This window comes from Emydura macquarii, unplaced genomic scaffold (assembly GCF_026122565.2).
Source record: "Emydura macquarii macquarii isolate MOO-44397 ecotype Brisbane River unplaced genomic scaffold, CSIRO-AGI_Emac_v2 contig_1229, whole genome shotgun sequence".
NCBI lineage: Eukaryota > Metazoa > Chordata > Testudines > Chelidae > Emydura > Emydura macquarii.
This window is the reverse complement of record NW_027131366.1, coordinates 609492-628576: the sequence shown is the minus strand read 5'-3', so window position 1 is coordinate 628576 and position 19085 is coordinate 609492. Positions and strand designations below refer to the sequence as shown.

General features: G+C 40.5%; 1 protein-coding gene across 2 annotated transcripts in view; it reads left to right on the top strand.

The window, feature by feature from the left end:
* Positions 1-19085, top strand: part of UNC79 (unc-79 homolog, NALCN channel complex subunit) — a 139361-nt gene that overhangs the window by 87568 nt on the left and 32708 nt on the right. For both annotated transcript variants that reach the window (XM_067547041.1, XM_067547040.1), the window contains 9 exons: positions 467-550; positions 3090-3192; positions 5500-5640; positions 8909-8947; positions 10136-10248; positions 10336-10421; positions 10784-10957; positions 13394-13462; positions 13977-14087. In XM_067547041.1, coding sequence (XP_067403142.1) covers positions 467-550; positions 3090-3192; positions 5500-5640; positions 8909-8947; positions 10136-10248; positions 10336-10421; positions 10784-10957; positions 13394-13462; positions 13977-14087 — 920 coding nt within the window. The remainder of the gene's footprint in view (positions 1-466; positions 551-3089; positions 3193-5499; positions 5641-8908; positions 8948-10135; positions 10249-10335; positions 10422-10783; positions 10958-13393; positions 13463-13976; positions 14088-19085) is intronic.

Sequence of the window (19085 nt, the reverse complement as noted above, 5' to 3'; positions counted from 1 at the left end):
CATGCCTCTCTTTTTTCATTTCTCATTTCAAACTGCTCTTTCCCAAACTCTTTCTCTAAAATATAAACTCATTGTGTGTCTATCCTATGCCAGCACAAACATGTCCATGAACTATTGATCCCTCAGTGTTCCTAAGCATTACCTTTTACTCTTTCTGTGACTCTTTACACATTTCTTGCTGAATCCTTGCAATTAGCCCTATATTTTTTTATCAAATAACCTGGACTTTGAGCTTTCCTAAAAGGCCTCCTTTGATATTGCTAAATCTGTTTCTTGCTTCCCCTGTGGACCTCACTTTTTCTTTCTTTTATTCTCTTCTTTTCTCTTTTCATGCTTAGAGATTTAACCCTCTGTTTTCCAGCTGTTACGTGTGTGGTGGTGTTTAATTGTTTGAGTGACTTTGTGGTGCTGGTGATGGGCTCTGTGTTAACAGTACCAGAGACTGAAGTCCTCTATTTATCCACAGAACAGATACAGCATGGGAAACGGCCGTGCAATGTTTCAGTTTGCCTAAACCCTGATCTGGAGGGACCACCACTAAGAATAAGAGGTTAGTTCAGCGTCCAGGTCCATTCAAACTTGGTCTCTCTGCTGCGACTACCAACAATGATTCCAGTTTGTACCAGTTGTGATGGTGGTTTTTGTGTTCTCTTTGACTAGATGACACCACCAATTCATTCCACACAGGACATTGTTAGTTGATGGATGGAAATGACGTTCTGTCACTACCTACCTCGTCTGGACTTGAACTGAATACTTGGAAGTGAACGACTGTATGTCCCATTTCCTGAGTCACCAATTCCCCATTTCCTAGCTATTCACACTCTCATTCCTGATATTCAAACTGCTCAGCTTTCCTTACAGCTTTTTAATAGAGCAGCAAACTAGCCTTTCTTTAACTTGAATCACATTCTTTCTCACTTTTAACCACAAGAGCAGCACAAGTGTTCTTATTATTAGCACCTTAGTCTTACTCCCAGTTATGTAGCCATGGTTATGTCAACATCCAGCATTTGCATGCTATAGTGTAACCTGTAGCTAAAGATGGCATCAGTCAAGCTTTCAGCATGATGATAAAAGGGAAGATTAAAGTGAATCATGGAGCAAAGACTAGCTAGATAGATTCAAAAAAATTCTTATTTCTTGCATTCTAGATAGTTTCCCACATCACTGAAGAGTCCACAAGACTTTCTAAAATGTCTGCAGCATCCAGTGCAATCTCAAAGGGACCATTATTCAACATATAGGATAGGTTCTTAGCTTGTATAGAAAATAATTATGTTTCCTTTCAAACTCAGCAGAACAATTGTTTGACACTCTCCTATTTTCATTAAAGCAGCTTTCAACACCTTCCCTATCAGTCTTGAATCCCATATTGTGGGATCTCATATAGATCATTTGGTCTGAGCTTGCCTTTGCAACAGCAGGTATTGGGACTGTATCGATTGCAACTCCATTTGTACCAGGCTTAGTCAGACAATCCACCTCTTGTTTCTTTAAACCTTTGAGGATTAGAATAGGCTAGCATCAACATTAGCTGTGAATTCTGTTTGTGAGGCCTTCAGATTGCTGATTTTTTTGTGTGCTGGTTTCTTCAATCACCCTGCAGCCTTTCCATATCAGCAAGGGTCAAATGGCGGGGAGGAGGGGAAGATATTGGTACTCTTCCAAGCTCTAGCCACAAAATGAGCTCCATCCATGTGCAACTTGAAAATGAAATGCAACTTAGCTTCGACAGTGCAGGTGTTAAAAGTATGATCATGTCTGCAATCTGAGTCCTGCTGGGTTCCTTGATCTTGGCTCCTGTCAGTGGGGCTTAATTAACTTGGGGGGAAAAAGAAGTGATGCTATTTAACAAATGCCACTCACTTGTGCCATTAAAAGGAGACATTACTCATAGTAGATAGTGCAGATTTGTGATCCTCCCTCTTCTTTCTTACCTGAGAAATGAAATAATTAACAATGTGGACATTTAAATATCATCACAGGGCACTTGCATTAACACTTCACTGAGATGAATGGGACAGTTCACACCTCTCTGTGCTGTTGTTCCAACTTCCAGGCTCTCTGCAGACTCATTTCTGCAGTGGTTATACTTGGTTCATGTTTTTGAGGTTTTCTTCACAACCATAACAGCTAGAGAATTATCTTTAAAAATAACGAAAGAAAGCTGATATTCTGGAGAATAAGATAGTTACTTCAGAGAGATGCTGGCATATATTGGATCAGTCATATATTGGATCATATATTGGACGTCATATATTGGATCAGTCCAAGCCCTGCCTCCCAAGACATTCCACCTATTCAGTACCTGTCCTATGAGGCTGCCACTGCCTTTGACCCTTCTTATTAAACTGAGAATCTGCTCCCATCTCCTGTGATTTGGGCACAGAAGAGGTGCTCCAGGCAAGGAAGACACGTGTGACTGCACTATTTGCATGCCTCTATGACCATGTCTGTAACTGATCAGTTCAGCCTCATCAGTGTAGCTTGCTTTTAAAAGCTTTGAACAGAAAATAACACTAATAATATTTTGTACTTCTAAATCACCTTCCATCCAGTGATTTCAGATCTTTTCAAATCTTGATGAATTAAGCCTCACAACATCCTTGTGAGGTATTTTCATCTCCATTTCACAGATTGGTTGACTGAGGCAAAGAGGATGTTAAGTGACTTCCTTCCCCAAAGTCACATAGAAATTCTGGGGCACAGCTGGGAAAGAATCCAAAGCTCCTGACACCCAGTCTTATGCTAACTACAGGACCATCCACTCTACTTAAAGAATGAAGGGATCAGAACTGGACAGCTTAAAATTGAAGCAGTGACACCATCTTGAATTTGTTTCATTTACTTCCTTAGGATCTCAATTTTTAAAATAATTACTGACCTTTAAAACATAAGATAAGCTCAAATAATTGGAGTAATCTGACAGAACCAAAGAATGTGTCATATCCTTCTCCAGAGAGACAATTTTGTATTTACATATACTATTGCAAAAACTTTTTTGTTCACCTGTGGGTGTCCATTCTATGTGCCTGTGTATTTCAGATTTCCATTTAACATGCTTCTTTTCTATTAATGGCTTCAAGGTGCCACCAAATCCAGCTTACTGTCAGCACCCAGTATAGTCAGTATGTTTGTACCAGCACCAGAAGAATTTACTGATGACCAGCCTACTATGATGACTGACAAGTAAGCCAATTTCCATTTCTTTCAAATAATTTTGTAATTAAAAAACGCTCAGCTTCAGAACACTGGGCCTGACTCAGTAAAAGTACTTTCTCAAATTTTCTCCTAAGCTGCATAATTTTTTGTAGCACGGGAACATTTTCAAAATGTTGCAAACCAGGTGTGCTGTGAATATACTGGGACATGGGTATGTGTGTGCAAAGTAGTGGCTGTGAGTATTTTAATAGTACTGTTTTGGTCTGTGTGTGTTGACCGTTTGCTCAGTCCTATACATAGAGAAAGGTATGTAGCCTGATTCTCTTCTCACTTACCCTGGTGCAAATCAGAAGTCATGCTATTAAAGTCAAGGTTGTTAAACCAGTGTAAAACTGGTACAAGTGAGGTCAGACTCATGGTGCCTGTTGCATGGAACTCCTCCAGTTTTAAATGACCATAAACAAGGTAAAGACTGAATCCAAGGGAAAAGGAACTCCTACTTTAAAGGGGCTTTTTAAAAAATCATGTAGAGATAGGCCTGAACTGGGACCTCCAATCCAAACCCCCTGGATATGAACTCAGTGCAATGGTTTTGGATCTGAGTCACATCCAATGACTGAAGGAGTTTCTTTTCTCCAATTTGCAAAAGGTCCAAATGGAAAGAAGTCTTGTGAGAAAAGCTGACATCCTGTGGTTTGTGAGAACCATTGCCATCTGCGTGGATAGGGGGATAGGAGGTGGCACTCCAGAGCTAAGGCTTCTATAGCAGTTGTCAGACAGTTCACTTCTGCTCCGCTTAATCTCTTGATTGTGTTGAATTTTCTGTAAGCAAGTTTTAGAACTTGTCTGGCTGAAAGAGTTTTCAGAGGTGCACTATTGTGGTGGCTTCTTGCCTTGTAACTGGGAATGGTTTTTATTGGTTTGGCCTTTATCAAACTCTTAATCCTAGCCTTAACCTAAGATGGACATGAATCTACACGTTGCCTGCTTGGCTCATTTTGTTTCTATGGATTTGATCTAGGAAGGGGCTTTGATTCAATTTGGTTATGTAAATGGATGAAACAATACTGTACGCACAATTAACAAAAAGACTTTAATTCTGCAGTTGAGCTTTCTTTGTTTTTTACTGTAATGGCTCATTGTAATCCACTGAAAACTGTATTTTTAGTCCCTAAAATGAAAGTTATCACTTTTTTGAATTGCTATGGCTTTTCCATTGCAAAATAAAGCCATGACTGTAAATCAACACCTTGAATACTACTGTCACCACCACAACTGCTACTTTGCACTTACATGCTTTTCCTCCACAAGGATCCTCAACACCTTTTACCAACATTAATTCTTTGATCAAAATCCCATTGAGGTACTGTAATTAAATATGATGGTTCTTGTTTTACGGAGAAGTAGCGAAGTATCTGGCTTAAAGCCACCCATTGATTTAATGCAGAGCTGGGAGTAGAACCCAAGAGTTGTGACTTTCAGTCCTGTGCTCTAACCACTAGATAAACTGCCAAGATGCTTACTAGAGAAGGGCAAGACTGTTGTGTGAGTCTTCAGTGGAACTGGAAGTTATGTTGTGTAATGCTGAACATCCCAAGAAGTGGGCTCATTTCATGCATCCTTTTTGGCCTCTTTCCAAAAGCTTTGGCATCAGATGCCAAGCCAGATGAGATTGATTTTCATACCCTGGCTAGCATCTCCTCCTGCTGTTGGGAGGCAAAGGGAGGAAAATTGCCTGTAGAATCCCATTAAGTTAAAATATCACAATCTGTTGGAGTCATTAGCGACTGTTTGATCAAATTAACCAAGTTCTCCCTACTGGGCTGAAATGTACCAGTTTTCCAGATTTGTTTGTCTTTTTACACGGTTTTGAAACCCTGCCTCATCTCTCCTGCAGCTGACATCTCTCTTCTGATTAGACATTACAAAGCTGTTTCAGAGCTGTCTCTCAGCTTTGCAGGAGGGTGCAGCAATCCAACAGCAAAATTGGTTTGGGATAGAAAGTGACATCTCTAAAAATAAAGGGAATATTCCGTGGCCTCCTCCCCACACAAAAATCCTATAATTTCCTCTTTCAAGTCTTTAACCACAGCTGGAAACTGTTCTCATCAGATTATTGCTTTATTGTTGGTTGACACACGGCAAAGAGTGGAGTAACTGCCAACTTGCCACAGATCAAAATTGCCTGTTGATGTAGCTAGTAAAAAGTACTTTGTATGCAGGATTTAAAGCACAGTGATCTATTTTCTTAGCCATAAAAAGTTGAGTGTAACATGGATTCTCCTAATTAATCTTGAACAAATAATATTTGTTTTTAAACAACTTTCCTTGCAGATGCCATGATTGTGGGGCTATCCTTGAAGAGTATGATGAAGAAACACTAGGTCTGGCCATAGTTGTGCTCTCAACATTCATTCACCTCAGCCCAGATTTGGCTGCTCCTTTGTTGTTGGACATCATGCAGTCTGTAGGAAGGTAACCTTTGAAGACCCCCCCCCGTTTATGATGAAAGGACGTTTTTGTGCCCTTCAATGGTGATGAATTCCCTAGAACAACTGAAAGAGGTGTTCCAATGGCATATCAAATAGCTTACAAGGTAGACTATGTTTGAAGCTGATGGATCTTGACTCTAGAGGAAGGAGACAGTGCTCTGGGCTCCAGTCTAGTACGCCATGTCCTATTCAGTGGCATTGTGGATCTGGGGTGGTGTCTCTTTTTTTGTGGTCATTGCCGTATAGCTGAAAAATGGCAGCCCAAACTGAAGGTGCGGTTGAGCACAATAGATTCCAATGGATCCATTCACACTTAGTTCAGAGAGACGAGAACCTCCGTGGCATATACTCTACATACTCTATATACAGATGGAAGAAAGCTCACATCCAAAGACTTTAAAATTAAACAACAGCAACACTCTGCAGAGCTACACTGAGAAGTGTAAATGATTCAGGACACAGAGTCTTGGTCTAAAAGTCTACATTGCATGGGTACATGTAGCTACATGCTGCAGTGAAAAGTAGGTTGTGTCCACACTGCATTATATAACTACATGTGACAGTGAAAGGCTGTGGCTGGGGGGACGTAGCGAGAAGCTGCTAGACTAGAGCCTTTCCCTGCTGCAAGGAGCTGCCTGTAAGGGACCAGGGAGTAGGTGATCTGGCCTAGTGGTCACAGTGGGCTGGAATCCACATAGTCAGTGAGCAGGGGTCAGAGGAATCGTTAGAGCTGGATTCAATAATCAAGAGTCGGGGTCAAAGTCAGGCCGGGGTCAGAGACTGGAGATCAGAGGTAGTACCAGGCTGGAATCGGGAGGCCGGAATCAGGATCAAGCTGGGATCTGAGGCTTGAGATCATGTAAGGTCTGGAATCATAACAAGTCCAAAGTCTGTGTTTTTGCCCAGACAACTTCCTGGGGCACCCTCCAGGGTTAAATAGGGTGGTTGGCCAATCAGAGGACTACAGGTTACTGTCATTCAGGCTGCTTTGGATGGTACTTCCTGCGGTGCCTGCTCTCCACAGTGCTCCCTGGCTATGGCTGTGCATGGCTGCTGGTGGTACAGTGGGAATGTCAGTCAGCCCAGGCTCTGTAGCGCTGGGTTCTAGGCCCTGCATTCTTATACTGTCAGGACTTTTCCCTGGTGCTTCCCCCAGCAACTGAAGCTTTGCCTTGCCACAGGGAGCTATCAGAGCCTTTCCCTGCATCAGGAAATGGCTTTGGCAGCTCCCTGTGGTGGTGAAAGGCTTCAGCACCAGGACAAAAATTGCTGTGTAGACATGGGAGGCACTGCTTGGGCATGTAAAGAGCTATGTAGGGTACATACCCACAGAGTTCAGGCATGTCTTTACTCCACTTGCCTAAGCAGTGCCTCACCATCTACACTGCAGTTTATACTCATGCTAGAGGGAGCATGCAGTGTATGTGCTCTACATGCTATCATAAGGAGTGAGCAGTGCAGACACACCCTAAGAATGTTTGTTTGAGAATATCTTGCCCCTAACTGCAATTCTTCTGCTGCTACAGATTGTACTGTCAAGTTTATAATATTCATGCAATATATGCTCTATTAAGTTACCCGAAACCTGAGAAATGATCAGGCTTGGTGTGCTCTGGAATGCTAGGGACCAGGCACTCTGGTCAACTAAGGTCACTTCATGCTATGAAGCAATTTGCAGCGATGAGCTCTGGAGAATTCTCCATGTCCAGAGAACTCTGTGCCAGCAGAAAGCTGGTGGAGATGGCTGCTGTGCCAACCGCCTTCACAATCCCCAGCATAAGAGGAAAGGAGGGTGTTTGTCAGGGGTTTCCTAGGAGCGGTGCCTGGGCAGGACAGGCTGTGATGGTGGTGAAGCAGAGCTCTCCTATACTTGATTTTCCACTGACATAAGACCCCTGAGGAATGTCCATGGTTTAAATTAAAGCTATTCCCCTACAGCTTTAATTTATGCAGGGGCACGGTGGCCAAGGAGCCCAAAACTGCAACTGGCTCCCTGCAGCCCTCCCTCTCCACTATGTCTGAACTCCACTTGAAAATAGTGAAGAATCAAGCCCTCCATTTCCATTAGTTCTGAGGCTGCAGTTCCCTGCTGTCAGTGTTAATGAACTCTGGAGGAGGTAGAGTTTCCAATCTAGACTGATGCCATCCATCCTACTTGTTACTCATAAATAGAGCACTAATCGGGCCAGTGTGAAGCCATGAACAATTGAGGTCCTGAAGATTAGTTATCAAAGCAAGGGGGCGGGAGGGGGGGATGTGCTACGTTTTCCACATTGAAGTGGAAATACTGCATTTTCAGTGAGAGACAGCTGAGTCCATTTGTGAAGCAGATGGTATACAACAGGGGGCGTTCCAGTATGGTGAACATACTTTGTCATTTCCTAGCATACAATCCTGGTCACCATCATTTTTTACTAATCAAGGTGCAGTTACAGGCCCATGAGGGAATTGCTTTGAATAGATTAAGAACAAGGCATACTCCCCCTAGAAGTAGATATGGGCAAGAACACATCCAGGTGGCTTCACTGTACTTGCTCTTATATTCATATTAAACTTTTTCTCTTTTTCTGAAGTTATATTTGTGCATCAAACATTTTGAGGTACATTGCCCCCATATATCCAGTCCATGAACACAGATGACATTTATGTCTATGCCTCACAAATGAATTACTTATTATTTTACTTCTTAGAGAAGACATGTTCTCTGATGTTTAGAACAGAGAACTAGGTATCAGGAGACCTGATATCTGGGGTAAAATTTTCAAAGCACTTAAGTGACTTAGGGCCAGATTGTCAAAGGTATTTAGGAGTATAAAGATGCAGATAGATGCCTAGTGGGATTTTCAAAAGCACCTAGGGGCCTAACTCCTGTTGGTTTCAGTCAGCAAACAGTTCCTACACCATCCCTGCAAATTTCTGCTGTCCAAATTGCCCAGGGTGAGTAATTGTTCTTGATGTATGAATATGAGTTACTTTCATTATCATCATGGCGATAATGGAGGGCAAAGAGAATTTGTCTGAGCTGGCAAATGTTTATGACAATATTGCAAGGCTGAATTTGACTTATGCCCTTTACAAAAATGAACTTAGGGGTCTCCTGTGCATCTGATCAAAGGGTCTCCTGTGCCCTTTAAAACATGTTCTCCAAAACTTCTACTTACTAAATTGTACTGGTAATTTTATTTGCTTGATTTAAAAATATAATGACCAATATTTTTGTTTGACTTGCTGTTTTCTGCTGTTTACTCCAGGTTGGCATCAAGTACCTGTTTTTCTAATCAAGCAGAAAGGTACAGTAATCCCCCAAAGGTCCCCAAAAATGTTCTAGAGATATAAACAAAGGATCAAATCCTGACTTTTTTTACATGGGTACAAATATCTCATGTTTTCTAGCAATGTGCCTGGACCAAAAACCTCCTTGAACTTTGGAAAAATTCAGATCCAGACCTGAATCAGAGATGAAATCCAGGCCCCTTAAAGTCAATGACAAAACTCCCACTGACTTTATGGATCTTGGATTTCACTCCAGATCTTTGTAGTTCATTCCCATGGCTCATTTTATGTGTAGTTTTCCCATTATGCTGGTGAATAAAATTTGTGGCCGTGGGAAGGGTTTTCATCTGTGTGCATTTAATTAAGTCAGTCATACATAACTCTGGAGAACAGTGGTGATGTCCCATCGTGCAAATAGACTACTGTCCTTTTACAGGGACATCACATGGGCTGCATTCATTTCTAGAAATCATAAAAATGTGCTGCTGCTTAATTCATTAATTATTGGAAAGTGCTTTGAAATCTTTGGCTGGAAGGTGCCAGAGACAAGTAAATTAGTGAGCTTCATGGGAGCCTGCAGCCAAATGTGGAAGTTCTCCAGAAAGCTGATTCTGCCTCCCTGAAATCAGTGAGAGCATTGGCCTTGACTTCAGTGATAGCAGGACTGGGCTTCAAATACTGAAGAATCAATGGCAAAACCATTCCTGTCACTATGTAGAGAACCAGGAAAAATTAAACTAATTATTTAGGCCCCAATAAAGCCATGGCACTTCAGCACATATTTAACTTAAACCATGTGCATAATCCTGCTGAAATCATGAAAGTTAAGCCAGTGCTTAAATGCTTTGCAGGATCAGAACCTTTTCTAGAGTACTGGCCTGAGACTCAAGAGACATGGGTTCTCTTCCCAGCTTTGCCACTGGCCTGCTGGGTGAGCTTGGCAAGTCACGTCACTGCCTTGTGCCCCAGTTTCCCCATCTGTAAAATGAGAATAATGATCCGGACCTCCTTTGTGGTTTACTGATGAAAAGTGCTTGATAAGAACTAGGTGCTATCATTATTACTGCCTTCTCAAATTCATAACTGAATTTGTCTTTATCTGTTACTAGAAAGAATATGATCTTCTTTACCTTCTCCAATTTTCAGTGGTAGGAAATATTTTTCATCCACTAGGGAATTTCTCTGTCTTTTTCCCTTCATTTCAGCATGATGATACCTGGTAATGCTGCCGGTGTGGCTAAGCAATTCCTCCGTTGCATTTTCCATCAGCTGGCTCCCAATGGTATATTTCCTCAGCTGTTCCAGAGCAATATAAAAGGTAACGGGCAATGCCTGAGTGCATTTCTGCCACCATCAGTCATCTCTGTACCAAAACTTATCAAAAAAATGTTGTTCTGATTTCCAGATGGAAGCTTTTTACGGACCCTGGCTACATCTCTTATGGACTTCAGTGAGCTGAGCTCCGTAGCTGCACTGAGCCAACTACTAGAGGTAGGCTCACAATAAGACTGACTGTATTAGGTACTACCAAGTATATCTTTCCATCCTCCTCTAACATTCTAAGCGCTTGATCGTACACCATTAAAAACAATGAGGATTTTGCATTTTCTTACATGGAAGCAGAATCAAGCCATAATATCTTTTCCTTACCACTATCACTGTTGATGGTCTGTGTCACGCCTTATCAGCTGTAGATGCTGTAGAAAAGCAATGCACTTGAAATTATTTGTGGGAGAAGATGGAAATTGTATGGTTAGCCTGACCCTGGCTAATGTACATGTGTTTTAAAATATTGTTTAGAAGGTCATTTTCTGATGTTTTGTTTGTTTTAAATTCTGCATTTTGTTTTCTAGGGTTTAAACAACAAAAAGAACTTGCCAGCAGGGGGCGCAATGCTACGCTGTTTGGAAAACATTGCTACATTTATGGAAGCCTTGCCAATGGATTCTCCTAGTAACCTCTGGACCACTATTAGTAACCAGTTTCAGACTTTCTTTACCAAACTGCCTTGTGTTTTGCCACTTAAGGTATGATGTATGTAATGCAATTTTTTTATTTATAAGGGTAATTTGTAACTGATCAACCAAAACATCTGACACAAGTATTGTGCTATCATTGGCTAAAGCATGTGTAAACTGTTTGAAAGCTGTGGAGTGGGATTGGGAGTGGGAGATGCAGAGCATAGTTTGCAATATTTTGTTGTAAATTACCTAACAATTCCAGAAGATCAGGTTGTACTGAGTGTCTGATCCATCCCTCCATCTAGGAGCCACCATAACTATGGCTGGGGAATATTTTTCTCTTCCTGACCTTCCTTGTCCTGTCTTTGTCAGATTAGGACCATAAATTAGTGATAATCAACATTTTTGGCAATAAAAAGTTTGTTCAATTATACCTCCCTAAGAAGAATTAAATCCCATAGGAAGAAAGGCTGCATCTAAATAATTGCTTAAAATTAATTATATAGAATAACCAGTCAGGTAGAGAGACTTTCAGCCAGCAGGAGTTGAACACAGCCTGCTTGACTGACCCCATCAGAGGAATCTAATCATGATAGAGACCAGTTTAGCGGCTCTGGGTTCTGAGCTGTGAATGCTCATGGGGCCTGAACAGATGTCTTATTTTCCAGTAAATAAATTTCCAAAGGCCAAATTCAAAGTCCACTGAAGTCAATGTGATCCTCTCCATTGACTTCCACAGGTTTTGGATCAGGGCATCAGAGCCAGATTCTGATACACTTACTTATACTGAATAACATGTTGCTCCATGAGCGGTTCCATTGAAAACATCACTCGGGCAGCAAGACACCGTTCAATATATCTTCCATTGTTGTAGCTGTGTTGGTCTCAGGTTATTAGGGAGAAAGGGTGGGTGAGGTAGTATTTTATATTAGACCAACTTCTGTAGGTGAGAGAGACAAGTTGAAGAAGAGCTTTGTGTGGCTCAAAAGCTTTTCTCTCTCACAAACAGAAGTTGGTCCAATAAAAGTCATTACCTCACCCACCTTGTGTCTTTCTAGATTATCACTGCACAAAATTTCTGCTTCTGCTTGAACTCAAAGCCATTATTTTCTCAAAAAATACAAAGCTTAAGTGCTTTGCTAATGCTTGTTTATTTTTAAACCCTTCCATTTAGCTGTGTCTTTCTAGGAGATGGCCAGATTGCTCTGGGAAAAGAGATCTATAACTTAAGATATCAAATAAAAGTGCCTTTAAAGGCAAATCATCCATTTATATTTAGCCAGAAGGTCATACTTTTCATACATTAAAAGTTCATACATTAAAAATGAACTTCTTTAAATCCTGTATAGAGCAATAGGATTTTTTCTACAGTTAAAAAGTCAATGAAAACATTTCTTTTTAAACAACTAAACAATTGTAGCCCCATTGTAGTTGAAAATAAACAATCCTTCGTGAAGCACTTGAGCTTTTTTATGATTCAAGAAAGTAATGGCTTTGAAGTCAATGGGGCTATTTGTGCTTAAAGTTAAGCACTGTAGCCCAGATCCTCCAATATATTTAGGCACCTATCTCCCATTGAAATCAATGGGAGTTAGATGCCTAAATACCTGTAAAGATCAGGGCCCATTACCCTTCTCGTCCCTCCCCATTCCCTCTGATTGTTTGTTACACCCAATTCTTGCATCTTGTTTAATTTTTTAAAATAATAAAACATAAATAAATAAAGAAGATCTTAGTAGTTCCTACTGAACATCTACCATACACGGATCACGAATACTGCGGTAGATGGTCAATAGGGACTACTAAGATCAATTCTATTTATTTATATTTTATTGTTTAAAAAATATTAAACAAGATGCAAGACTAGGATGCCTCTTTGCTGATCCAGGAGTTTGTACTGTGGGAGCCAGTTAGCGGGCCAGTGGGGAGGAACATCCCAGAGGGATTTACATAGAACAGATTATGCATTCGGGAGCTTTATTATCTTTCCCACAAAGCCCCTGTGCAGTGGGGAAATCCCCCTTCAAGGGAGTCCTCTGGAACAGTTGTGGCCACGGCAGTCTCTGATAGCACAGTTTCTGAGGTACGAATCTGCCATGGAGTGGAGAGAGACACTGGGGCCTAGAGCAGCTACAGGAGCACGGCTCTGGGCTCCTGTTAATCCCCCAGGAACATGTTCCCATACTACTCAAATTCTGTTGGACTAGAAATGTATTTTTGGGGATTTTCTGTTCTACAGAAGGTAACATCAGCACCCTTGACAGGTCGATTTGAAGTGAACACCGCAAGCCATGCCTTACTGAGATTTCCTCCTCCCTCCCCTCCTCCTGTGAGCTTTATGCTAGAGGGACAATGCAGCTCATGATATTTATATTTGTGGATCCCATTAAAGATAATTTGGAAGTGATCATTTTTCTGACTTCGCCTATTGCATATTTACATCTGTCACCATTAAAAACAAGAGGAGTGTAGAGGAAGACACTAACTTTTCTCTTTTCACAGTGTTCTTTAGATTCCAGTTTAAGAATAATGATTTGCCTGTTGAAGATACCTACCACTAGTGCCACCAGGGTAAGTTCCAGAAATACACAACTCTGCTCCTTCACAGTACTACAAATTTGTTCCTTATCCCCTAGTTAGAAAAGTATTCTGTGTGAGCGTGAAATTTTACAACGTAGTATTCTATAGCGAATGATCGGAGCTTCAGAATCTAGGTTACATGAATGAGGGGATGCGAATGTATATCTTCCTAAAAGTTTGATGTTTTTCTAAAATAACAGCAACTGTAATGATAAACTTCCCCAGAGTCTGATCCTGCAGTCCACTTACTAGTGCAACTCCTGTCAATGGGAGTTTAGTCTTTGTAAGTACAACCAGTTCTGATAGGTGAAACTCTGTTTTCTATTACTTTGCTTCCAAAGAAGCAATGAAGACAAATGTCAGAACAGCCTTTTGTCTGAAATGGGGTAAACCATGGCAACATATCTTCTGAGTTAAAGATTCTGTTCCATTAAAGCATTTCAGAACTTGAATGTTATTTATTTTGCTGAATTATTGATTTCCCTAAAATCATATTTCATTGCAGAGTCTTCTTGAGCCATTTTCAAAATTACTAAGCTTTGTCATTCAGAATGCTGTCTTCACTCTGGCCTACCTGGTAGAACTGTGTGGTTTATGCTACCGAGCCTTCACTAAGGTAATAATGACCTGATGTTTTTCCTTAGGGACAACTGAAAGCAGGGAAGAAAAATTATTACTTCGCTCAAGTGGGAAGTGCATAAGTAAAAGCTGAAATCCAATGTCAAGACTCAGTCATATCAGCAGTTTTAATGTAGTTTGACTAATTGGTAGTTATGTTGATGCAGTACCTATCAATAACATTGACTTTCATATTTCTGGTACAGGCACAAATAAAGGGAACTTTCTGTAGAGGTTGTGAGGACAGGTTCAGAAAGAAATACCTTTTCTGCCTTTGAAAATTCACTCCTGTATAGTTCATGTCTGGTATTTGGGCATGATTTTTAAAAATGTGTCAAAAATATGAATCCAGTCAAACATCCCCTAGCATGTGTGTTCAACCACACATCTCTGGCAGTCAAAAATCACAATATGTTGCAAATTTCCTGTGGTTGGTAGCATGTCATGACAGCAAAGCTCAAAGTGGGACGGTGTGGATTTATGCTTAGAGCAGAGGACTGGGAGTCAGGAGACCTGGGTTGCATTCCCAGCTGTATCCCGGTTTGACCTTGTATGAGTCACTCAAACTTTCTGTGCTTCAGCTAATGCACATGGAAAAAGGAGATTATTGGTGCCCACCTTTGAAAAGCTCTTTGAGATACTTGGATGAAAGTTACTATATATGTATAAATAATAATAATGAATAATTAGCCAAATGCATTTTTATATCAGTTATAGATATATAAGAGGATACACAACACAACACAGCAGAAAACAGTCAAAACTTTTATCATAGGTCCATAAACTACATCAAATCAGTTGTTAAAGCAATAAACACAAGCCTTATTCAGCCGTAAAGTAGACTATTTCCCAATTTAGTCATTATTATCATCATAATAACAACAGGGAGATCATATTTTTCATAAGTAATTGCATGCTCTACCAGTTCAATATTACACACTTACACCAGGGATCACATTACCCTTCATCAGAACAAAGTTACCTGTTGAAAGGGGATATGGCAGCCATAATAAAGATAACATCACTGCCACACGACAGTTTAATGACAAGAAAATAAAATAACTTTATCAGCTGAAGTGACATGGGAACTTCAGGTAGTTGGAATTTCTCAATGACACCCAGGTGAACTCTTGCAAAAAGTTGATCTCTCTAGTGACAGAAAGTGGACAGTACCTTGGTTTTATGTCTCATGTAAAAGATAGATTTTATGAAGGAAAAGCTCCTGTATCTGGGAGAGCCTGACCAGTAATTACAAATAATTACTCCAAGACTGTTGTGTATGCTGTAAAGGACAGAAGGATGGGTTGTGTGGAGTAGAGTCAGAAGTGTGGAGTTGGTTCCCAGCTCTGCCATAGACTTCCTATTTCAGTAAAGTAATGATGTGAATTTATAGATAGCATAAATTCTTAACATTCCTTAAAATGAGAAACTATCTGAAAATCTCTATCTCAAAATCTTATAGAATCATTTTGCTTGGACAGCATTTTATATGAAATATCTCCTTATGTTTCCTGGTCACATAGTCTAATAATATATTAACTACTTAATTACAAACAGGAAGCTTGGATTATATCCTTTGGTGAAAATTCCTGCTTGAATTTATTAATGCAAACTGGTGACGCAGATTATGGGATCATTACCAAATGTTCTGCTGCAATTTATATCCAGAAAATGCTTCATTTAGTAAAACTTCACACTCCATTATCCTTGTTTTTGCTGAATGTTTGCCATACATTTGCATTAGAATTAGCAAATTTATGACTGCCTTTAGGAGAAATTTACTAATTCAGCTCTCTGTGTTTCTCTATACTGAAAATCACTGTAAAAGATCCCAAAAGGACTAATTTTTCAGACAGAATACCATATAGTACTGCATTCTGGACAGAATACAATTTGTGAATCCTGAAACTACTCAGATTCCCTTGTCCATGTCACAACTTTGTTGTGTCTGCTGGAACCAAACACAGCAGCACGCTCTATGTGTATGCTATATGGTGCATGCAGTGTTGTAGCCGTGTTGGTCCCAGGATATTAGAGAGACAAAGTGGGTGAGGTAATATCTTTTATTGGACCAACTTCTGTTAGTGAGAGAGAGAGACAAGCTCTTGAGCTACACAAAGCTTTTCTTCAGGTCTGAGAAAGGTACTCTGAGTGTCACAGCTTTTATCTCAAAAGAACTCACACAGGAAAATGATAAAAGACAAAAACAACATCTGTGGGTGAACACCTTTTTCATAAAACAATCACTCTATATCTCACCTATCAGTCCTCATCCTCAAAGGAATCCTACACAACACTTTCAAAAGATGAGCCTGGGAGCTTAAATGCATAACTCTGCTAGACACTAAAAATCATGGACTGAGCAGACACTGGATTTATAGTTTATTACAACAATTGGTAACCCACCAACCCTGCCCTTTTTTATCCTATGATTGCAGAGTTATTAATGAGCCACTCTACTTTGAATGGTCCCTTAGAATATGTGCTAGCTACCCATGCTAAACAATCGGTTCCACCTTGTATTTAGCTGTGATTCTCAGAGTACCTTTCCTAAACCTGAAGAAGAGCTCTGTGTAACTCAAGAGCTCTCTCTTTCCCACCAACAGAAGTTGGTCCAATAAACGATATTATCTCACCCACTTTGTCTCTCTTATGCCATGGGCTGGTATTTATCTCTTTCCAAGGAGCAGTGCAGTCCCCCACGGCACACATTTTAGATGTCAAAATTGTAGAAGTGATCAATATTTTTTATCTCCAACATTTTTCTAATCCCCAGTGGGAGGAATATCTCAGTTTTTCTTGTCTTTATGTGTCCTGGGACTCACATCAATATGATATTTCCTTATCTGAGTTTATTTTCCACGTCACCAGTCTGATTTGTCCATGCTTATGGTATTCTCAGATGTGAATAGCTTTGCCTCTGAGGATTGTAATTTCAATATCTTCAATTTCCCTCCCACTCTTGAAGTCTTAAGTGGTTGCTTTGTGGATTTCTTATCTCTTGTAGCCACTGAAGTTTGAACCCCAACTTAGCCTTTTACTAAAATGTATAGGGCACATATTAAGCAAATGTGGCATTGAATTGGACATGACTTCATCTTGCTATTGAAACTTTATGAGCAAATTAAAATGTGCCAGATCCTCAACTGTTGTAATTTGGTGTAACTCCATTGAAGTAACAGAAACATCATATTTGCTTTGCTGGCTTGTTTTGTGGGTTATGGACTATTCTACTAATGAACTGAATGAATTCTGGAGACATTTTTTTTTGTTTTTAGTGAGGGTCATTAGAATTAGTGACAGGTAAACCTCAAAAGTTTCCACACCCTATGACTCTCCAAGATCACCCTGTCCACACATACCTCTGGCAGGGTTGTTAAGCAGCCTTTCCTTATATACGCCCACAGCTCTTTGTTGAGAGAGTGAGCTTTGATAGAACAAAGTTGAACAGGGCTGAATTCCAATCTCATTTATACAAGTTTTACGCTTAAGTAATAGCATTGGGCCTTATTCTCATTTACACTAAGGCCCCTTCACACCACTCTGGTATAATGTATACCAACAGAGTGGTGTAAAGGGCCCTAATGAGAAAGAGAATCTGGCCCATGGACTTCAGTGGGATGACTCCTGACTTACACTGGAGTAAATGAGAGCAGAATCAGGCTCATTCAGTTTTTAATTCAAATATCTAAGAACAGTAGCTCTTTATCTAGAGTATCAGTAAACCAGTTGACGCATCAGCCTACATTTATATTGCACGGCTGTGCAAAATACTGGGTCTAATACTGGGTCTGAGTAGACAAGTTGGATTATTTCAGAAATACATCTTAAAATGAAGAGAGTTCTCCAGAGTTTATTTGCCTTGTTTGCACACCATCCACAGATCTCAAAGTGCTTTCCAAGCATTGAAGGGTAGAGCAAGAGAGAAAGATCTGCACTGAGTAAAGGTAGCACTCTGTTGTATTGCCCATAGGGCAACTTTGGAGGGAGATTGTGATTTGCAGAGACTGGTTCCCCCACCGCTTCCAACAAGGGAGTAAACTGTACCAGGTCTGTATCCAGAGCAGCATACACTGCCTGAAGTGCTTTTTAAAAAGGCAAGGTGGATGAGGTAATGTCTTTTATTGGACCGACTTCTGTTGGTGAGAGAGACAAGCTTTTGAGCTGTACAGAGCTCTTCTTCAGGTCCGGGAAAGGTGCTAGGGCTAGTCTACGCTAGAAGTGCTACAGCAACACAGTGCCACTGTAATGTGTCTGATGAAGATGCTCTATGCGAATGGGAGAAAACTCTCCCATCAGCATAATAAAACCACCTCTGCCAGAGATGGTGCCTATATTGGTGGGAGAAGCTCTGCTACTGACATAGCACTGGTGCTTAGGTTGGTGTAACTTTCCTTGCCTAGGAGGGTGGCTTATTCACATCCCTGAGCAGTGTAAATTATATCACAGTAAGTGGTAATGTAGACAAGCCCTTAGAGCATCACTGCTAAATACAAAATTGAACGCATAGTTTAGCATAAGTAATTAGCGTGTATTGTAAGGGACCCTTCAAGGTAAAATGGCCCATTAACACCTCTGCAGTCACAGGAGAAAAAGGGGGGTTAGTGGGTTACAGATTGTTGTAATAAACCATAAATCCAGTGTCTTTATTGTCTAGCAAAGTGTTCTTTGTCTGTTTTAGGGGTTTATGCTGCTGCTCATTACTGTAGTAATCTGTCTGGTATCTGAATGCCTACCACATAAAATCAGTAGCAATAGTAAAGCCCCTGATGGAGTTTATGGAGTCTCATGTTCTGCTCCCTTTTCAGGGTAAAAACTCTGCTTGGGGTATTTTTTGCTTGTTGGTGCTGGTTGATTTGTTTGCTACAGGTTTTTTTTCTTTTCTTTTAAAATTATTATTATTAGTGGTAATGATTTTGGGGGTGCAGCCACATTTGGGTAGGCTAAGGTAACAATGCATAGAGTGGGACAGAACACTTCCAGTGAAATTTCGTAT